The 21,054-nt window shown below is 41.9% G+C and overlaps 1 protein-coding gene across 3 annotated transcripts in view; it reads left to right on the top strand.

Moving 5' to 3' along the window:
* The first annotated feature begins 523 nt into the window (after positions 1-523).
* LOC111153837 (fasciculation and elongation protein zeta 1) overlaps positions 524-21,054 on the top strand; it is a 38,983-nt gene continuing 18,452 nt past the window's right edge. For all 3 annotated transcript variants that reach the window (XR_002641045.1, XM_022513096.1, XM_022513095.1), the window contains exons 1-2: positions 524-877; positions 9,344-9,443. Coding sequence is in view for 2 of the 3 variants with exons in the window: in XM_022513096.1 (XP_022368804.1) it covers positions 567-877; positions 9,344-9,443 (411 nt within the window). In the remaining variant the exon portion in view is untranslated. The remainder of the gene's footprint in view (positions 878-9,343; positions 9,444-21,054) is intronic.

Here is a 21,054-nt window from a genome sequence, read left to right on the forward strand (position 1 = left end):
GTGGACCTGTGGTAATAATAATAATAATAATAATATTAAATGGAGAACATATGGAACAACAATGATGTTTATTATCTTCCAGATACAGTTCTAAGCACTTACCTGGGTTTACTCCCTTAATCGATCAGACAATCCCTTGCAGATGATTATTTCTTGAGAAAAAAACAAAAGGAAGCTCAGAGAATTAAGCAACTTGTCCAACTACAACTTGTCAGGATCAGAACAGGATGCAAACCTGGGCAGTCTGGTCCAGGCCTGCGTCTTAACCACTCTGCTTTGTGTTTTGGAGCAGGGAACTGGAAGCAGGCATGTCTCCAAAGTTTTCTCCACTTAGGTTACTCACACGGACGGTCCTATTTGAACATCTCCCGTGTATAACAGTGAGCGGCCATGATGGATGCCTGGCAAGCGGAATCTTCTTTCTCAGAGGGATCTAGAGCCAGGGACGACTTGGTTACGGCTCCCCTGCAGAGCTGTCACAAAAGCCCAGCCCAGCTCATGTTACCTTGTTTATTTCTCCTAGATCAACTGAGAGTTGCTTGCTGTTGTCCTCTTGCCGGGCAAGAATGGAGGCCCCGCTGGTGAGTCTGGATGAAGAGTTCGAGGACCTTCGGCCCAGTTGCTCAGACGACCAGGAGGAGAAACCACAGTGCTTCTACGGCTCATCTCCCCACCATCTAGAGGACCCCTCCCTCTCTGAGCTGGAGAATTTTTCTTCCGAAATAATCAGCTTCAAGTCCATGGAGGACCTCGTGAATGAATTTGACGAGAAGCTCAATGTCTGCTTTCGGAACTACAACGCCAAGACGGAGACCCTGGCTCCCGTGAAGAACCAGTTCCAGATCCAGGAGGAGGAGGAGACCTTGCAGGACGAGGAGTAAGAAGTCTTAATTGCCCTCTGTTGCTTCCGACATGAGCCCCGTAGACTGGGGCTCCTTGGCACGGACCTGGTTTCTGTCCATGGGTTCATGTCACTTACACTTGCCTCTAGTGGGGCAAAGCCCCGGGAATTGCCGACATTCCACTATTATGTCCCTGTACGGTGACCTGTAGAGCTTTCTTAAAATGGAAACCTTAAAGGAATGAAAGATTTTTAGAAAATAGGTTTTCTTTGATACAAAATGGAATTTTAGGAGCATGATCCATTTTAGAGCCTATCTTCAGTTTTCTTTCTTTTTTTTTTTCCCTTTCCAAAAACTTATTTTGCACAAGCCTTCTATGACTCTCTTTTTCCTCATTAAAGCAGACGTTTTACTTTGCTTGCATGTGGAGCTGTTTCCCTTATTATTTCTAGTAGCTTTAATTACATAAACTAGAATTCTTAACCCTTACAAAGCTTACTTTCTGGTGAAAACGAAGAAGTAAACAATGGTAAAGTCTTTGTTATAATAGCATTCTTCAGACTGACAAATTTAGGGATACATTTAGTAATTTCTAGAAGCACATGTTGTAGGATTTTTGCCTTTGGTGCCTGCTGTTCTTGGTCACACTGCTTTGAAGAATGAAGAGGTAGACGGGGCAGAGTTGAGGGCAGCAAAGCAAGGTTTATTGAGTGGTAGTACAAAGCTCCCAAAGAAGAAGGGGACCCGAGAGGGTTGCCCTTTTTTTTAGTTTAAAGATTTTATTTATTTATTTGAGAGACAGAGGAGCACAAGCAGTGGGGAGGGGCAGAGGGAGAGGGAAAAGCAGACTGCCCGCTGAGCAGGGAACCTGATGTGGGGCTTGATCCCAGGACCCCCGAAATCCTGAACTGAGCCAAAGGCAGACACTTAACCAACTGAGCCAGCCAGGTACCTCTTCAATTTTCTTTATATCAGTAGTAATCCACCCAGATATTAGAAATAAGGACCAGAAGAAAAATTAACTAACAGTGACAGATTCCTGGGGCCCCTCGGTGGCTCAGTGGGTTAAGCCTCTGCCTTCGGCCCAGGTCATGATCTCAGGGTCCTGGGATCGAGCCCCACATCGGGCTCTCTGCTCAGCAGGGAACCGCCCCCCCCGCCTGCCTCTCTGCCTACTTGTCATCTCTCTCTATCAAATAAATAAATAAAAATCTTAAAAAAAACAAAAAACAAAAACAGTGACAGAGTCCAACAATTTGCTTCGAGAAACAGCAGAATTATAAAAATCACCTGTTTACAAACCCTCCTCAGGACTGGAAAATCATCTACAAGTGTTAAGATATGTCCAAACCAGAAACCATACTAACCGAGAGCCCAGGGAATTACTTTGGGCACAACAAAGGTGACAATTAGGTGATGTGGCTTTTGAGTATACAGAGTCCCTGGGTCACTTACTAGCCACTCCTGGGGTCTTAACTGTAGTCAAGAAAAGGGCTTTGAGAAAAGTGCTGTATGAGGAGTGACTAGAAAAAGATGAAGGGGATAATTTGGCACATAAATTAAAGAAGGGTGTTTTAGGCACTTAGTAAAAATAGGCCTGAATTCCCTATAGAGATAAAATAAGTATCAATTGTTCTTTTTTTTTTTTTTTAAATTTTATGGGTTTTTTTTTTAAAGATTTTTATTTATTTATTTGACAGAGAGAGATCACAAGTAGACAGAGAGGCAGGCAGAGAGAGAGAGAGAGAGAGGGAAGCAGGCTCCTTGCTGAGCAGAGAGCCCGATGCGGGACTCGATCCCAGGACCCTGAGATCATGACCTGAGCCGAAGGCAGCGGCTTAACCCACTGAGCCACCCAGGCGCCCCAGTATCAATTGTTCTTAAGGGATCACACACGTAGTTGTAATGGGACTTTGGAGCGACCGGGTTTTGGTTTCTCTTTTTATGAACTTGAGCCGGGGGAGGGGGGCTGTTGCCCATAAATAAGTGGGATAAAACGGCGTGTCCTAGACAAGGGAGCCTGACCAGTGTGGGAGATAGTTGCTGACTTGATGACCCTGTGAGTGTACTGGGTCTCTGTGTCTGTCTGTCTCACTCACTATTATACCCCCATGTCCAATGCAGGGCTTGGTGTGTTGTAAGTAATCCAGGAATATTTTTTGGATGAAATACTGAATATTAAATGAATTGGGTGAGCAATAATGGCCATCCTCGTAGGTAAAGGTAGTGCATTTGCAGATCCACACCATTTCCTTTTCTCCTTTTTGATTAATGTTGGCCTGAAGTCATGATCAGAGAGAACATTTTACTCTGGTGACCAGTACTGTAACTGTGAGCTCTGTGTTTAAATTCAGTTTTAAGTTTGAAACTGACTCTTCTTAAATGCCAAGCCTGTTATAATTTGTTAACTCCTGTAAGTTGAAAAAGAATGGCTTTGGGGCTTTATTATACAGACTATTTTTTTTCACTGCCTGGTGCAATGAACTAGAAATACAAAGACTGTGAATTATAATTTTCTTACTCCTGCTAACTCACTGTGTGACCTTGGGCTAGTCACTTAACTCTAGCCGACTGCGTGGGTCCTCATCTCTGAAACCTTCAGAGCTCAATCTTGATGAAGCGGGGCTAAGAACTCGGAAAGACCCTAATTCCTTATCTTACCCACAATGACATTTTAAGATGCGTCCCATTTCCTTTTGCTTCCAACAAATCATTTCTTCCCAATCTAACGGCAACCCTGCCTCCCCCGCTCCCCGCTGCCTCATTAAGGACGAAGGCCCAGTGAACTGGTTCTTACTCTCTTCTAGCACATTAGCAGAGGCCGCTCAATGTTAATTACCATCACATGGGGTTATTGGTCCGCTCACCCTGATTTTTCTGTCTTGCCTGCCTCATTGACTGCTTCAGCTAAAAGACGGAAGGTTGAGTAGTTCCTTAGAGATAAGGTACAATTTGGGGATAGCGTAGAGGGAGGAAGCCGGGAACAGAGAAATTAACACTGTGCTTTCTAAGCAGTCCATGTATCTAAGCCTTTCCAACTTAAAATAAAAATCAGAGTTGGGGCACCTGGGTGGCTCAGTGGGTTAAAGCCTCTGCCTTCAGCTCAGGTCATGATCCCAGGGTCTTGGGATCAAGCCCCGCATCGGGCTCTCTGCTCAGTGGGGAGCCTGCTTCCCTTCCTCTCTATCTCTGCCTGCCTCTCTGCCTACTTGTGATCTCTCTCTTTCTGTCAAAAAATAAAACCTTAAAAAAAAAAATCAGAGTTAAATTGCACATTTTGCCTAGAGATACCTATCCGGACACTATAAAATTATAAACTATAAAATTATGATGGAGAAAGGAAAAAGATAATTTAATATCTAATTTGCTTATGATTCTCCTGAGCATAGCTTGTACTAAACTTGCCTAGTTTTGGTAGTGGAATGGCTGTTTCATCCACAAAGAGACTACAAGTGTTTCAGCTGGGTTAGAGCTAAATAATAGAAACATAAAACAAAAGCTGTGTCGTTCTTAGTCAAGCTAACCTCCTTAAAGATAGCACAAGTCATAAAGCCAGTGCAGTAATTCCCTTTAAAGTTTGGATTTCTTTAAAAAAAAGAAAAAAGTTTGGATTTCTTTCCTTCCCGTGTGGAACCATTTGGCCAATAGGGAATTGGCTGAGAAGTCAACTTAACTCTGATTCGTCAGGCCGTGGAAGTTTTAGGCACTACACGAGTCAAATTTGAATAGTTATTTCCTGGCTGTAAGTTTAGAAACTTCCAGAATCTATTCTTTGCCCATGTGTGATCATCCTTTCCTTTGTCATGAGAGATTGAACTGGGAGGCTAGAGACCTCAGCCTACCGCCTGCCTCACTGGGGTTGAGATCAGTCCTCTTACTGGCACTCAGGATACTGAGGGTCCAGACATGTGGGAACAATCAGTTTCCTGTTCTTCAGATAGAATTGTTGGGTTAAAGCTGTTAAAAATAAAGTCCATGTGGGGTCATGCCTGTCTGGCTTGGTCTGGAAGAGCATGTGACTCTTGACCTCGGGGTTGTGAGTTTGAGCCCCGTGCTGGGTGTAGAGATGCCTTAAATAAGTAAAAACTTAAAACCAAGTAAAGTCCACGCGGTAAATAAATACCACGTAGTCAGCTATACTTGAGGGTGAAGACAAGTAAATACCGAATACGCAGGACAGGGAAAGCCGATGGGTAACTGATTTTTAGGAACTTTATTTCTCTTCTCAGAAGTTCAGTTTCCCCAGAGGGCAGCGGTAGTATTGATTCTATTTAAGTCCTCGAAAGAATTTAAAAGTTGTTCAAAGCCAGTATGTGCGTATAATAATTCCTAAGTATTAACTGTGAACCAAGCATTAATATACTCACAGGAACACACACCCAAGCGAGGCTGTCGGCCTGGCTGGACACACAACACTGGGGGGAGGGAGGAGCCAGCCTCAAGGGTATTAAGGGAAAGGTTATCAAGTCGGAATTCTAATAAGCTCGTTAAGCCTAGCTGCCTGCTGTATTGTCCAGAATAGGTACAAAGAGGCGTGTGTGTGTGTGTGTGTGTGTGTGTGTGTGTGTGTGTGTGTGTGGGGCAGGACTCACGTAGCCTTGATGGTCATATTGCCAGTAGACCCAGATCTCTGTATCCGTGTCTTGTCACAACCCATCCTGCTCAGTCCCTCACACTCTGCCTGTGTCCATTTCCGAATCCCCAGCCCTGTGTGGTGAAAGATGGTTTAGTCAGTCCACAGGCACCTCGCTAAGCCCAGGCCATAAACCATGCACACGAAGAGCAGCATAACGACGGGCATTAAGGCAACCTGTTTAATCTTGGCTGTTCGAGAACAGATCTAGGAGGTAACATTGGGAGTCTCCCTTCCCCAAGATAAGAGTCCATAGCAGGGTGCTTCTCAGGGAAGTAGAATTTCACAGTCCTCCTCAGGGTGCCTGTAAAAGGGAATGTGTTCATTCCCAAGGCCCTTGCTTGTGGGAGAATAGGTAGCCTCTCTGGGGAAGAAAGCCCTTCCCCTTCTCTCCCTCAGAGAAAGCTTTGTGTTTCCCTCCCACCACTGGCTCTTTGCTCCCTCTCCCGCTCCCGTGGCTGCCGCCAGTGTTTCTGCCTTTGCCTTCTGTGTAACCTTTGCTGGGGCCGGAGAGCTAGACAGGAAGCCGTCACGCCCCTGCTGCCCCTGCCATCGCTCCTTTTGGAGACCGAAAAAAGCACCCTGTCCAAGGAAAATAGAGTTCGAGATCTTTCACTCAGAGCCACTTTCTAAACTGCTGTTCTAGCTCGTGAGTGGGAGCTTCGTATATTATTCTGATGCCCGTGCCAGTGCCAGTAAAATTATAAAGAACTGGAATAGTTACATGGTTAGGCATATGAGCTCTGTAGCTGTATTGCCCGGTTTCAAATCCCACCTCTGTCTTTACTGACTGTGTGACCCTAGACAAGTTAACGGACTTCTCTGTTTCAGTTTTTTTTCCCCCCTCCTTAGGATCTGCCTTATAGAGTTGTGAGGAAGAAATGAATCCATCCACACAAAGGTTTAGGAGAGTACCTGGCTTATGGTCAGTGCCCATTAAGGGGTGGCCGTTATTATTGTGACGTGGGCACTGACTACGCGTAGGGGTGTGGCGTATGCGAGCAATTACAGAGATAAGAGTCACTCTGTCTTAAAGGTTGTTTATGAACCCTGAAGGGTAAAGAGTGCTTCAGAAAAGAAGAAGACAATTTGGACAGAACAGGAAAGAATGAGGATGGCTTGAAATCCCAAAGAGATCAGGGTGTGGGGAATCGTCCCTAAAAATCTAGAATTGGAAGATGAAATCCAGAATATGTCAGTGAAGGCTCACATGAGAAAAGCTGCCACGCCCTCCACGATTTGACAGAGTCCCTACTTGTTTTAAGAATGTAGGCAGTTTCAGGGTCATTGGCAAGTGTGTGGTTCATTAAAGTTCCCGGCTTCTATCCAGCCTAGAAGAGGCACAAAATCCTCCTGCCTATTTTGGGCTTTGCTGAATTTCATTTTTCCAGGCGCTTGCTGCAGGGAGAACTCGAAGGTCAATGCCCACATGCTTGTTGTCGATTCTCCGCAGCAGAGAAGGTAACACAGCCATGTGAAGGGGGAGTTCCCCGCTGGCCTTCCCGGTGTGGGGCTTGGAGTTTTGTCCTGGAGACAGCAAATCGTGTTTGCCTCTTGGCTTTAGAATGCTGCTGAGACTTGTGTTAGCATTAGGCTGGATTAATGAAGCTCTAATGGTGCCTGATGGAGATTGGATTATCACCCATGTTTAAGAAGCAGACGCTGAAATCCTGCTGAATGGATGTCTAATGAACACTTGATGAGTCCTCTCGAAGTGCTTTCTTGTAATTGTAGGAAAATAACAGAATAAGCGGATCACCCGCGCACGGCTCTGAAACTGTGTTTTTTTGAGTTCCTTCAATGTGCCTCATGACCAGTTGTATACCTTGTGCACTAGGAAAGTCTCTTTGCTTCTATGCCCATAAATCATATATCATTCTGGATTTTACATATGTTAAGGGCACTCACTTGTTCATATTTCAAATGTCTGTGCTCCTGTCCGTCCTGCACTTGCCTTTTCAGCCTGGATTTTGTCATGTTTTGAATTTGATCCATATGTATACTTAGTTGCTTATTTTTATTTTTATTTTTATTTTTTTAAGATTTTATTTATTTATTTGACAGAGAGAGAGATCACAAGTAGGCAGAGAAAGGGAGAGAGGAAAGCAGGCTCCCTGCTGAGCAGAGAGCCCGATGCGGGGCTCGATTCCAGGATCCTGGGATCATGACCTGAGCTGAAGGCAGAGGCTTTAACCCACTGAGCCACCCAGGTGCCCCAGTTGCTTATTTTTAAATGGCTATTTCTTTATATTAGTCAATCTAAATAAAATGTACCTTCTTAGACTTTGTTTTCGTAGGTATCACTCATGTTTGGCATGTGTAGGCACCAGAGGAAGATTGCGTAGAGCCCTCATTTATCATTAGCTAATATTAGCCAATGCCACTGGCTGCCATGGATGACATTATTTTAGGAGCTTGGTTTAATGATTTTTGTTAATCTCTCGGTGTTGACTCATTTATTATTTTTATTTTTATTTTTATTTTATTTTTTTAAAGATTTTATTTATTTATTTGACAGAGATCACAAGTAGACAGAGAGGCAGGCAGAGAGAGAGAGAGAGGGAAGCAGGCTCCCTGCTGAGCAGAGAGCCCGATGAGGGACTCGATCCTAGGACCCTGAGATCATGACCCGAGCCGAAGGCAGCGGCTTAACCCACTGAGCCACCCAGGCGCCCCTATTATTTTTATTTTTATTTTTTAAGATTCTATTTATTTATTTGACAGAGAGGGACACAGCAAGAGAGGGAACACAAGCAGGGGGAGTGGGAGAGGGAGAAGCAGGCTTCCTGCTGAGCAGAGAGCCTGAATGGGGGCTCACTGCCAGGACCCTGAGATCAGGACCTGAGCTGAAGGCAGATACTTAACGACTGAGCCACCCAGGTGTCCCTCATTTGTTTATTTTCCTGTTGAGAATTTGTGACTTTAGGTAATTTCCCCTAACCCCCTCTCTTCCACCCCGCCCCACCCAAGAAAACTTTCTGAAATAAGTGAATTAAATGGCATGAGTTGTAGGAAAGGGTTTCTTATAATGTACATATTGGAATTTTTAAAAGTAACGTAATAAGGGGAGCCCCATCTTCCCTCACAAAAACCAATTGTTAGAAGTGTATTGATTGATTCCTTTCCTACATTTGCCTTAGAGGGTCCATGATGGAGACTTACATTGCTAGAGGGCGGGATCGTGCCACCCGTGGGCTCGCTAGAGCATTCTGGGTAATAAGTAAGCATGAACAGCATCGGCATTATCCCCTTAGCTACGTTAGATGTCAAGGAGTTAATTCTTGACCATTTAGATTGATTTGCATTCAGTAAAATTGAAATGCATCTGAACTTTATGATGACCCTGATCTTAATGAGATTCAGCCAGAAAATCTGCCCTGATGTCCATCTGCGTGTCTATCATCTATGTATCTATAAATCTATCAATCTATCATGATCTTCCTCTTTCTCTCTGTCTTCTTCACCCATAAGAAAGGAAAGGAAAGGAAACATGGGCGTTTCTTAGGTTCATGACACATCAACTATTTGGTGGAAGGGCAGATTTATTTTCAGGGGCAATTTATTTTTTGCCAGAGTTGGCTTGATTGTACTCTACCGTGTGTATCTCAATGGTGAGAAAGCCCTCTTCTTTTAAGCAAACACCTTTCATGCTGAAGCCCCTGGCCAGGGTCCATTCTCTTGGCTCTTTCTCTCCTGGTAGTGCCTCTAATTCTGTTTTTTAAGCTGCTTTGCTCTCGCATGCTGGAAGGCAGATGACCTCAGCCTGGCACACACAGAAGCCTCTCTCCTCCCCTGGCCCAGCTCTTCCTTCCTCCAGGCGGGGCCAGGCCACAGATGTGTGCTAATGAGAGCTTCTCTTTGTTTACAGGGTTTGGGATGCTCTGACAGACAATTACATCCCTTCACTCTCAGAAGACTGGAGGGACCCAAACATGGAGGCTCTGAATGGCAACAGCTCTGACACGGAGGTACCTCTCTGGGGCCCCTTGCTTAATAAAGCTTGAGAAGATGTAGATTCCAGCTAGGAAAACATTCAGTAATTCAACAGTCTTCCCCATTAGGTCACGAAGCCCAGCAGTAGCTCCCAAACATTGCTGGGAAGGCAGGAGTTGCGGAGGAGGTAGAGAGTAAGAGGAGGGGACCTCCGATGTTTACAAGGTGATTCGAAGGCTGTCTGTGAAAAGTGTCAATGCAAGTTGCTCTGTGGTTGATCTGTGTCCTGCAACGTGCGAAATAAGGTGGTCTGAAGTAAGAGGAGGAGAGTGACTATGACGCTTCCCTTGTGTGCAAATATGAATGGCTTAAAAAAATATATCAGGTTTTCCTATCTAAAATGAACAGTTCAGTCCCATCAAAACCAAGATGGCAAGTACTGATACACTTGTGGCAAGGTCAAAGCCTGGCTAATGATCAGAGCTGGGGCCTAGACATTAGGGAGGTGGTCACTCCGTGGGGAGTGGCCAATGAGACATTTCTAGACTCAACCAAGAAGATGTTTAAGCAGCTGAACCTGAGTCACATTCCTGCTTACTGATGCCAAAGAAGAAAGTAGCCTCAAGGTTTCTGAATAAAGAGAATATACTTGTTTTGAGTTGATTTGCACGGGCTATGACGAGTGACATTTCAGAAGATCCAAATGGCCCTTCCTAGCTGAATCTACGTGTAGAAAAAAAATCATTTAATGGCTCCATCCTTCTTAAAAGCTGATTTCTGCCTTGCTTAGTTTTCTAGTTTTAGCTGCAAAGGAAATTTGATGATTTCTTACCAGGAAGGGCTGTCACAGCCGTGTGGGCTCAGCAAATGAGCGAAGGGGAGGTGGATCTCATCTTCCTAGGTCCTCCAGAATTGAGTTCAAGGGAAAGAACGAGAGATGCATTCTCCTTACCGGGCGATATTTCTGCAGATCATTACCCCAAAGAGCACAGCAAAGAGATCAACAGTGGGCTGATTTATTGAAAAGGTGGCTGTACATCCTTAGCTCTTTTAATAATTAGCAATCTAAAATTCTCAAAACCTCAGGGTTTCATGGATGGGGCAGTTAAGGTGGTGACTTTGACACTAGGATATTCACGACAATCCTACTCAGTGTGGATAGAGGAGGCTACATCCCAAGTCGCCTTTTGGCTCCCGACCACTTGTTTTCTCTTGCGATGCTAATATGCATCCCTACCCCAATGCAAAGGACAAGGGGACGACCATGGAATAAATCTCGTTACTGAAATGAAATCAGGTCCATCACGGCGCAAAAGGCAGATTTTGCTTTCTTATCTCTTTTGCCACCTTTTCAACTCATTCTGTGGACTAAGCCAGAGGATGTGTAAGATAGCCTGCCCTTCAGAAGGTTTCTAATTTATTCTCATTTGCGGATTTCCCTCAAGAGGGTTAATATTTCAGGGCAAATTGAATGACCCTGAGAAGGATGATCTTGAGTTCGACTCCTTGTGAAATTTCTTCCATCCAACCCATGGGAAAATGACAGGGTAGCCAAAGTGGATGGATTAAGGCTGTTTTATTTCATCTCCTTTATTATCGGGATTCATTACAGTAGAAGCTCTTTTAACTGACCTCAGTTTAAATGATTTGCTAGATTAACCAGAGCTCTGTAGTCCTGTAAGAGAGCGGCCGACCTGGTGTCCTTGTCTTGCTGAATGCACACAGCTGGTAGGCTGCTTCGAGCAAGCTCTCATAGCTCTTTTTCCACTCAAGTGGTTCATGGCCAGGGATCAGTTGTGTTTGTTCCCAAACCTCTTTATGCTTGTCCTTGGGACTCCAAGTAATGTAATCAAACATTACAGAAACTGTTGGATCATGACAGCAAAGAGAGTCATGTTTTGCTTTTTAAAAATCAAAATAACACATGTACAGTCTTCTTTTTTTTTTTTTAAGAAAAAAATATTTTATTTATTTATTTGAGATAGAGTGAGAGTGAGAGCGAGAGAGCATGAGCCGGGATGTCATGGTGGTGAAGGGGGTGGTGGGTAGAGGCAGAAGGAGAAGCAGACTCTCCATTGAGCAAGGAGCCCGATGTTGGACACGATCCCAGGACCCTGAGATCATGACCTGTACTGAAGGCAGATGCTTAACTGACTGAGCCACTCAGATACTCCATATATGTACATAATCTTAAAAATCAAATAATACTACTTTAAAAATATTATAAGACCTAGGGGCGCCTGGGTGGCTCAGTGGGTTGCGGCCTCTGCCTTCGGCTCAGGTCATGGTCTTGGGGTCCTGGGATCCGGCCCTGCATCGGGCTCTCTGCTTGGCGGGGAGCCTGCTTCCTCCTCTCTCCCTGCCTGCCTCTCTGACTACTTGTAATCTCTGTCAAATAAATAAATAAAATCTTTTAAAAAAATAATATAAGACCTAAAGCCTCCCCGCTGACCCCTAGCTGCTCCTGCCTTGTCTTTCTCTAGTCCACAGGGGCAAGTACTTTTATTTCTTTTGGCATAGACCTCAAATTTTCTTTCTTTCTTTTTTTTTTTTTTTTTAAGATCTTTAAATAAGTCTTAAAAAAAAAAAGAATATTTCTTCTCTTATACAACCTTTGCTTAGCCTGGAGTAAAGAATTACCTTGTTTTTTTATTTGCTTGATTTTCTGTATCTATCAATAGTCAAACCCAGAACTCTTGAGTGAATTTTAAATCTCACAATATGGTTGAAAAAAAAAAAAATTAAGACATTCAGGGTTGCCTGGGTGGCTTAGTTGGTTGGGCATCTGCCTTCAGCTCAGGTGGTGATCTCAGAGTCCTGGGATCAAGGGGCGCATAGGCTCCCTGCTCAGCGGGGAGCCTGCTTCTCCCTCTGCCTCTGCCCCTGCCCCCCCATTCCTTGTGCTCTCTGTCAAATAAATAAATAAATCTTTTTTTTAAAAAACCCAGGTATTCTATCAATTCTTTTTTTTTTTTTTTTTTGGTCTTGAAAACGTCCAAATGAGTATCTCCATCTTTCTACTATCAACTAGTCTGGTTGTATTCTCGATCTGGTACACAGCTGTTGTTGTGGGACTTTCCTTCACTTTCATCCAGGGGAGACTTCCTGCCTCTCTCTCCTGTCCTTTGACTGATGTATTTTCTTTTAATCTTTCTGGGTATATTCCCTTGTTTTGGTGGGGAAAAAACATTCACTATATTCTTGAGAAAAGGGTACAGAGGAATCTGTTTTTTAGAATATACTAGAATGTCTTTATTCTCCTGCCATAGACTAGATTGAGAGTTTGATTTAATAGTTATTTTAGGTTGCAAACATTTTTTTTTACCTGGAATTCTGAAGGCATTGTCCTCTTATCTTCCAGCTTTCCCTTGCTGTTGAGAAGAACTCGAATCCATTCTGATTCTCCTTTTATATGTGACTCTTTTATGGTTCTTTCTGAAAGCGTTTAGGATATTCTTTTGCCTTCCTTTTTTTTTTTTTTTTAAAAGATTTTATTTATTTACTTGACAGACAGAGATCACAAGTAGGCAGAGAGGCAGGCAGAGAGAGAAGAGGAAGCAGACTCCCTGCTGAGCAGAGAGCCTGATGGGGGGCTGGATCCCAGGATCCTGGGATCATGACCTGAGCGGAAGGCAGAGGCTTTAACCCACTGAGCCACCCAGGCGCATCTCTTTTTCCTTTCTCATTTGAAATTTTCCATTGATGTGCCTTACAGTGAGGTCCCCCCCTCCACAATTCAGTCTGCATTATACATAGTGCTCCCTTTCACCCTGGAAGCTCATGACTAAATCGTGGTATGTTTTCTTGTGTTATTTCTCTGAAGATGAATTATTTCTGTTTTCTGCCTCTATGGCGATGATTACGTACGTAGTTCTCTCCTTTATTATGTAAATGTGATCAATGACATGAATTGATTCTCAAATATTAAGTCAGCCTTGCATTCTTGAGATAAACCCAACTTGGTCATGGTGTATCATTTTTTGCTTTTCTTTCCTTCTTTGCTTTTCTTTTATTGTGTGGTTTTCTTTTTTCCTCATAGTTTTACTGAAGGATGATTGGAATACAATAAATGGCATATATTAAAGTATTCAATTTGATAAGTTTTGACATATGTATACATCTGTGAAATCATCACCATAATCAAGGTATCAAGAATATCCATTAACTACTCCACTTCACCCCCCAATCTCCAGGCAACCCATTTCTGTCACTATAAATTAGTTTGTGTTTTCTAGAATTTTGTATAAATGGAATCATGCAGCAGGTACTCTTTTTTTTTTTTTTTGCAGGGGGAGGGGTCTGGCTTTTAAAAACTCAGTATAATCATTTCGATATTCATCTAAAAGGTTCATCCCTTTTTATTGCCGAGGGCTGTTCCATTATAGAGATTTAAAAATAATTGGTTTACTCATTCACCTGTTGATGGACATTTGGGTTGTTTTTTGAATATTGTAAATACAGCGATTGTGAATATTCTTGCCTAAGTCTACTTGTAGACATATGTCTCTGTTTCTCTGGGATAGGAAACCGATGAGTGGAATGTTAGGGTCATAGGGTAAATGTATGTTTCACTTTTTAAGAATCTGTCAAACTCTTTACCAGTTTGAGAGCTCCGGTTAGTCCACATCCTTGCCAACCCTTGTTATAGACAGCCTTTTACATTTAGACATTGGAGTAGGCACATAGAGTACCTTATTTGGGTTAAATTTGCACTACTGAGCATCCTTTCATGTCCTTATTTATAATCTGTCTTCTTCAGTGAAGCGTGTGTCCAAGTCCTTTGCCCACTTTCTTTTTTTTTTTTTTTTAAAGATTTTATTTATTTATTTGTCAGAGAGAGAGAGAGAGCACGAGAGTGAGCACAAGCAGATAGAGTGGCAGCAGAGGCAGAGGGAGAAGCAGGCTCCCTGCTGAGCAAGGAGCCCGATGCGGGACTCGATCCCAGGACGCTGGGATCATGACCTGAGCCGAAGGCAGCGGCTTAACCCACTGAGCCACCCAGGCGTCCCACTTTGCCCACTTTCTTAATGGGTTGTGAGTGATCTTGTTAAGTTGTTATTATTCCTTATATTAAAAGGTAAAATGAGACATACTAAGTTTTTTTTTTTTTTTTTAAGATTTTATTTGTTTATTTGACACAGAGAGAATGAGCACAAGTAGGGGGAGCAGTAGGCAGAGGGAGAAGCAGGCTCCCTGCTAAGCAGGGAGCCCGATGTGGGGCTCCATCCCAGGACCCCGGGACTGTGACCTGAGCCGAAGGCAGATGCTTAACAACTGAGCCACCCAGGCACCCCAAGGCATACTAAATTTTTAAGATTAATGTAAGTAAGATCAAATAAGACAGCACAAGCCCAAAGCCGTTAGGAGTTCTCCACCAACGGGAACTATAGAAAAGCTGGAAGAAAAGGAAGGAAAGTATTCACTTTGCTCTAGCTTAAATGGCTCTATTATTTGGGAAAGCCTAGTTGGCTGTTTGAGATTGGTTGCTCTTTGATTTGAATTCTTACCCTTGAGGCATTAAAGGCTTAGGTTTTGACTGGCTTGGAAATCTACTAAGGCATTAAAACCACCTCAGTCTAATGGCCTCCTTGTTTAATTAATTTAACACACGCATTCTAGACACAGTCCTTTGTCTGATATGTTTTATGCACATCTTTTTTTTTTTTAAAGATTTTATTTATTTGACAGAGAGAGATCACAAGTAAGCAGAGAGGCAGGCAGAGAGCGTGGGGGGTGGGAAGCAGGCTCCCTGCTGAGCAGAGAGCCCTGAGCTGAAGGCAGCGGCTTAACCCACTGAGCCACCCAGGTTCCCTGTTTTATGCACATCTTTTTGTCTATGGACTGCCTTTTAACTTTCTTAACCTATTTTGAAGGTCAAATGTTTTTTAAATATGATGAAGCCCTATTTGTTGATTTTTTTATAGTTTGTGCTTAATGTGCAGTATTTAAGTAGTCATTGGGATTTTTCTTTTAAGTCTTCTAGAAGTTGCATAGTTTTAGCTCGTCTGTGGCTTATGATTCATTTCAAGTTAGTTTCTGTATATGGTGTGAGGTAAGGGTCAAAGTTTGTATGAGTGTGTGTGTGTGTGTGTGTATGGCTATCCAATTGTTCTGGTACTACTAATTGGAAATATTATTCTTTCCCTATTAAATTGTCTTGGCACCTTTATCAATCGACCATATATATGTGGATCTATTTCTGAATTCTTTATTCTTTTTCATCAATGGGCATCTATCTCTATGCCAATACCATGCTGTCTTCATTACTATAGCTTTGTAATAAGTCTCAGCATAAAATAGTACAGCTTCTGACCCTTGAACAACACAGGTTTGAACTGTGTGAGCCCACTTACTTGTGAAATTTGTTTTGGGAAAAACAATAGTGTACTGTAAATGTATTTTTTTCTTCCTTATGATTTTCTTCTTAACATTTTCTTCTCTCAAGCTTACTTTATTATAAAAATACAGTATAGAATACATATAAAATACCAAATATGCGTTAATCAACTGTCTATATTATCAGTAAGTCTTCTGTCAACTTAACCAGTAGTTAAGTTTTGGGGAGTCAGAAGTTATATGTGAATTTTTGACAGTGCAGGGCATCCAGACTTCTAAACCCTGCATTGTTCAAGGGTCAACTGTATGTCTTTCAACTTTGTCCTTTTTTTTTTTTTTTTGAAGTTGTTTTGGCTATTTTTGGTCCTTTGCATTTCCATATAAATTTTGGAATCAGCTAATTAATTTCTCTAAGTTGCTGGAAATTCAACTGTGACTGTTAAATCCATATATCGATTTATATATGTAGATCAATTTATTATCTTAATGTGGTGAATTACACAAACTGATTTTCAAATATTAAGCCAACCTTTCATTCTTCTTTTTTTTTTTTAAGATTTTATTTATTTATTTGACAGATCACAAGTAGGCAGAGAGGGAGGCAGAGAGAGAGGGGGCAAGCAGGCTCCCCACTGAGCAGAGAGCTCGAAACGGGACTTGATCCAAGGACCCTGGACCTGAGCCGAAGGCAGGCTTTAACGCACTGAGCCACCCAGGCATCCCCCAACCTTTCATTCTTAGGATAAACCCCAATCAGTCATGATATAGTATCCATTTTATATAATGTGGGATTTGATTTGCTAGTATTTTATTAAAGCTTTTCGCTTCTCTGTTCACTAGGAATTTTTTTCTGTAATTTTCTTGTAATGTCGTGACTTGAATTGGGAATTTTCCTTTCTCTAGTTTCTGAGAGTTTGTCTTAGATTGGTATTATTTCTCCCTTACATGTTTGGTAGACTACACCAGCGAAACCATCTGGACCAGAGGTATTCTCTGTGGAAGGTTTTCGATGACACATTCAATTTCTTTAATAAATATAGGGGTGTTCTGATTTTCTGTTTCTTCCTCCAGTTGATTTTGGTAAATAGTGTCTTTCAGGGAATTTTTTCATTTAATCTGAGTAATTGAAGTATTGACCACAAAGTTGTTTATGATACACTTTTTAAATTTTAATGTAAGTAAGATTAGTACAGTGATGTTCTCCTTTTTATTTCTGATCTGCTAATTTGTGTTTTCTTTCTCCTTTCCCTCTCCTTCCCCTCTTCTCTCTTCAGTCTAGCTATGGGTTTATCACTTTTTTGGGGGGGGGTTAGTTATCACTTTTATTAATCTCTCCACAAAATCACTCTTGTTTTCTCTTTTACCTCTGTTGTTTGTTCATTAGAAAATGATTGTTTTCTTTCCTTAACTTTATTATTTCCTTCCTTATACTTACTAGGGTTTTACTAAGCCACTTTAGGTGGGAGCTTAGATCAGATTTTTTTTTTTAAAGATTTTATTTATTTATTTGACAGAGAGAGAGCGTAAGTAGACAGAGAGGCAGGCGGAGAGAGAGGAGGAAGCAGGCTCCCTGCTGAGCAGAGAGCCCGACTTGGAACTCGATCCCAGGACCCTGAGATCATGACCTGAGCCAAAGACAGCGGCTTAATCCACTGAGCCACCCAGGTGCCCTAGATCAGATTTTATTTATTTATTTATTAAAATATTTTATTTACTTATTTGACAGAGGGAGATCACAAGCTGGTGGAGAGGCAGGCAGAGAGAGGGGGAAGCCAGCTTCTTGCTGAGCAGAGAGCTGGATGATGCGGGGTTCCATCCCAGGACTCTGAGATCATGACCTGAGCGGAAGGCAGAGTCTTTAAACCACTGAGACACCCAGGCTCCCCTAGATTTTAAACTTTAGCAATAATTGTCTTAGTCCACCCAGGCTCCCATAACAAATTGCCACAGACAGGGTGACTTACAAACAACAGAAATTTATTTCTCAGATAAGGAGGCTGGAATGCAAGATCAAGGTGCCAACATGATTAGATTCCGGTAAAGACCTTCTTCTGGCTTGCAGACTGCCAATTTCTGTCTGTGTTCTTAACAGGGTACAAGGGATCTCAGGAACTCTGTGGACTCTTTTATAAGGTACCAATCCCATTCATAAAGGCTCTACCCTTATGACGTAAGCAAGTCCCCAAGGCCCCACCTCTTAATGCCATTTTTTGTTTTACGTTTTATTTGAGATATAATTGGTATACAATGTTAAATCAGTTCTTTTTTCAGGTGCACAACATAATAAGTTGACAATTCTATACGTTACACAATGCTTAACCATGATAAGTGTAGTTACCATCTGTTGCCATACAATGTTATTACAGTATTATCGACTATATTCTCTTTGCTATACTTTTCATCTCCATTGTTGATTGATTGATTGATTTTAAGTAAGCTCTACACCCAACATGGGGCTTGAACTCATGACCCTGAGATCAAGAGTCACATGTTCTACCAACTGAAATAGCCAGGTGCCCCTTGATTTATTTATCTTATAACTGGAAGTTTGTACCTCTTACCCCTCTTAAGCTATTTTGCCTGTGCTTCTCCCCACCACCCTTTCCTCTGGAAATCACCAGTTTGTTCTCTGTATTTATGAGTATTTCTGTTTTTGCTTGTTTTGTCTTTTAGATTACACATGTAGGTGAAATCGTAACATTTGCCTTTCTCTGTCTGGTTTATTCACTTAGCATGATACCCTCCACGTTGTCCATCCACGTTGTCACAAATGGCAAAAATCTCATTCTTTTTAGTGGTTGAGTACAATTCCATTATGTATAGATGTATATGTCACGTCTTCTTTATCCATTCATCATCCATCAAAGGACACTTGGGCTGCTTTTATAGCTCGGCTATTGTAAATAATGCTGACATCAATGTAGGGGTGTATATATTTTTTGAATTAATGTTCTCATTTCCTTTGGGTAAATACCTGATAGTGTAATTACTAGATTGTATCATGTTTCTATCAATCCTTTTACTTTTCACCTGTGTCTTCATGTTTAAAGTATGCCTTTTATAGATTGCATACAGTTGAGTCTTTTGTGTTTAGTCTGACAATGATGATCTATGCTTTTTGGTCTATTGAGTTTAGTTCATTTGCATAGTATGTTGTTCATTAGCATTTAAAATAACTTTAATAATTTGTGTTTAGTGGTATGATCTTGCATTTCTATTTGTCCTATCTGGGTTTTTTATTGTTGTTGTTCCTCTGTTCCACCTTCCTTGCCTTCTTTTGGGTTAATCAAATTTTTTGGTATTCCATTTTCTTTCTTCCATTGGATTTTATTTTTTAATATTTATTTATTTATTTATTTTTTAAAATTTATTTTTACCTTTTAAAGATTTTATTTATTTATTTGACAGAGAGAGATCGCAGGTCGGCAGAGAGAGAGAGGAAGAAGCAGGCTCCCTGCAGAGCAGAGAGCCAGATGCCGGGCTTGATCCCAGGACCCTGGGATCATGACCTGAGCTGAAGGGGACGCTTAACAGACTGAACCGCCCAGGCATTCCCTCTTCCATTGGATTTTAGCTATACCTCTTTGTGTGCTTGTTTTTTGTTTGTTTTGTTTTTGTTTTTTTACTGACTGCTCCAAGGATTACACCCTGCATTATTAAGTTATCATAGTCTATTTAGGATTCATATTATGCTACTTCACAAAAAATGTGAAACACTCTCAACAGTTTAAGTATACTCCTGTCATCCTCTGTGCTATTCTTGTCATATATTGTACTTCAATCCACATTACATACCCCACAACACAAGTTACGATTTTTGCTTTAGGCAGTTAGTTGTCTTTTAAAGAGATTAGGAGAAGGAAAAACAATTTTTTTCTATTTACTATTTCTGGTGTTATTTATTGCTTCCTGTAAATCAGATTTTTAATCATTTCTTTTCAGGTCAAAAAACTTTGTATTTCTATATAGAAACTTTATATTTCTATATAGATTACTATATAATCTTGTAATGTTAGTTCACAGGTGACAGATTCTCAGCTTTCATTTATTTCATGTTTTCCCTTCTTTCAGTGATCACAGCCTTGCACTGTCTGTGCCCAGTGTCTCAAAACAATAGGCTCTTAGATTTTGTCCAGATTTATATTTGCGTGTGGCAGGGTAAGTCCAGTACTAGCTACTCTTTTGTGGCTGAAAGAGGCCATCTCGTCTGTTTTTGTGTTTTGGAATTCCTTTTCTTCAAGTGTTGGACTTAAACTGATCTTTTGCTTTTTCTCCCCTCCCACTCTCTATCTACTTATTTTCTTTTACTCTCTAGATGATTTTCTCGGCCTTAACTTCAACTCTTCTACTGAAAATATAAATTTTGCTACCATGATTTTAATTTCTAAGAGCTCTATCTTGTTGTTTTTTAGAATTAATTCTACTAAACAGGCCATGTTTCAAGGAGGCAGTGTTTCTTGGTATCCCTCTTCCTAATGACAGGAAGGAGTTGCTTCTGCCCTCTGTATTACTTTTGATTTACCTTTCCTATGTATTTGCTTTAGTCCCTGTTTTTCATGTTGGGGATTGTCTGAAAATATTTGATAATCTTTGGGCATATTTAAAAGTGAGGCTAAACTCACAGAGTTCTTTCTGTGGGGGAAGGGCTTGTCTCCTACTGGCCTCCACTGTAGTGATCAGTAAGGACCTGGTCATTTTGTTTGGAGACCCCGGATATTGGCATGTACGTCTTTTTTCTTGCGCAGTGTAACAGAAACGTAGTGACCACTAAGTGGAGTCCTCCAGTGTTTTGCTTGAGGAAGATAAGCCTGGCTGCTAGCGTTCTTGGAGCCTAATCAGGGCAAGAGGCTGAGGGTCTCTGGTGAGTATGTAGACTTCCACTTAATCCCTCTGTTTTGGGCACGATCCCTCACCCCAGCTTTCAGGTGACCTGGTGTCTCTTGTGTACAGGTCCCCTTAGTTCAACCTTTCCAAAGTGAAAGCTCCTCTTCTTTCCTTGGTGGTGGGGGGATGGTAGTTGCCTTTCTTCATGGGAGAGAAGAGACTTGGGGTCTTACTGCTCCTATGAAGAATCCTGGCAGATCCTTCCTCTTGTAGCCCCACCTCCCAGTGCCCCCCACCCAGTCTCCAATTCCCGAGCCTTTGAGCATTTTTGGAGTGAAAGCACATACTTTGGGAAGCTTTCTCCCACAGGGCTTAACCCTCTAGCCTACTAGCTCAGCATCTGCCCTCTGGCATCTCGTTCACTGTTGTCTTTCCTCAGTTTGTTTTGTCCCTGTAGGATATTCTCTTTTGTCCTTTTGCTCTCAC

This window comes from Enhydra lutris, unplaced genomic scaffold (genome assembly GCF_002288905.1).
Source record: "Enhydra lutris kenyoni isolate GAN:26980312 unplaced genomic scaffold, ASM228890v2 scaffoldscaffold34, whole genome shotgun sequence".
Taxonomy (NCBI): domain Eukaryota; kingdom Metazoa; phylum Chordata; class Mammalia; order Carnivora; family Mustelidae; genus Enhydra; species Enhydra lutris.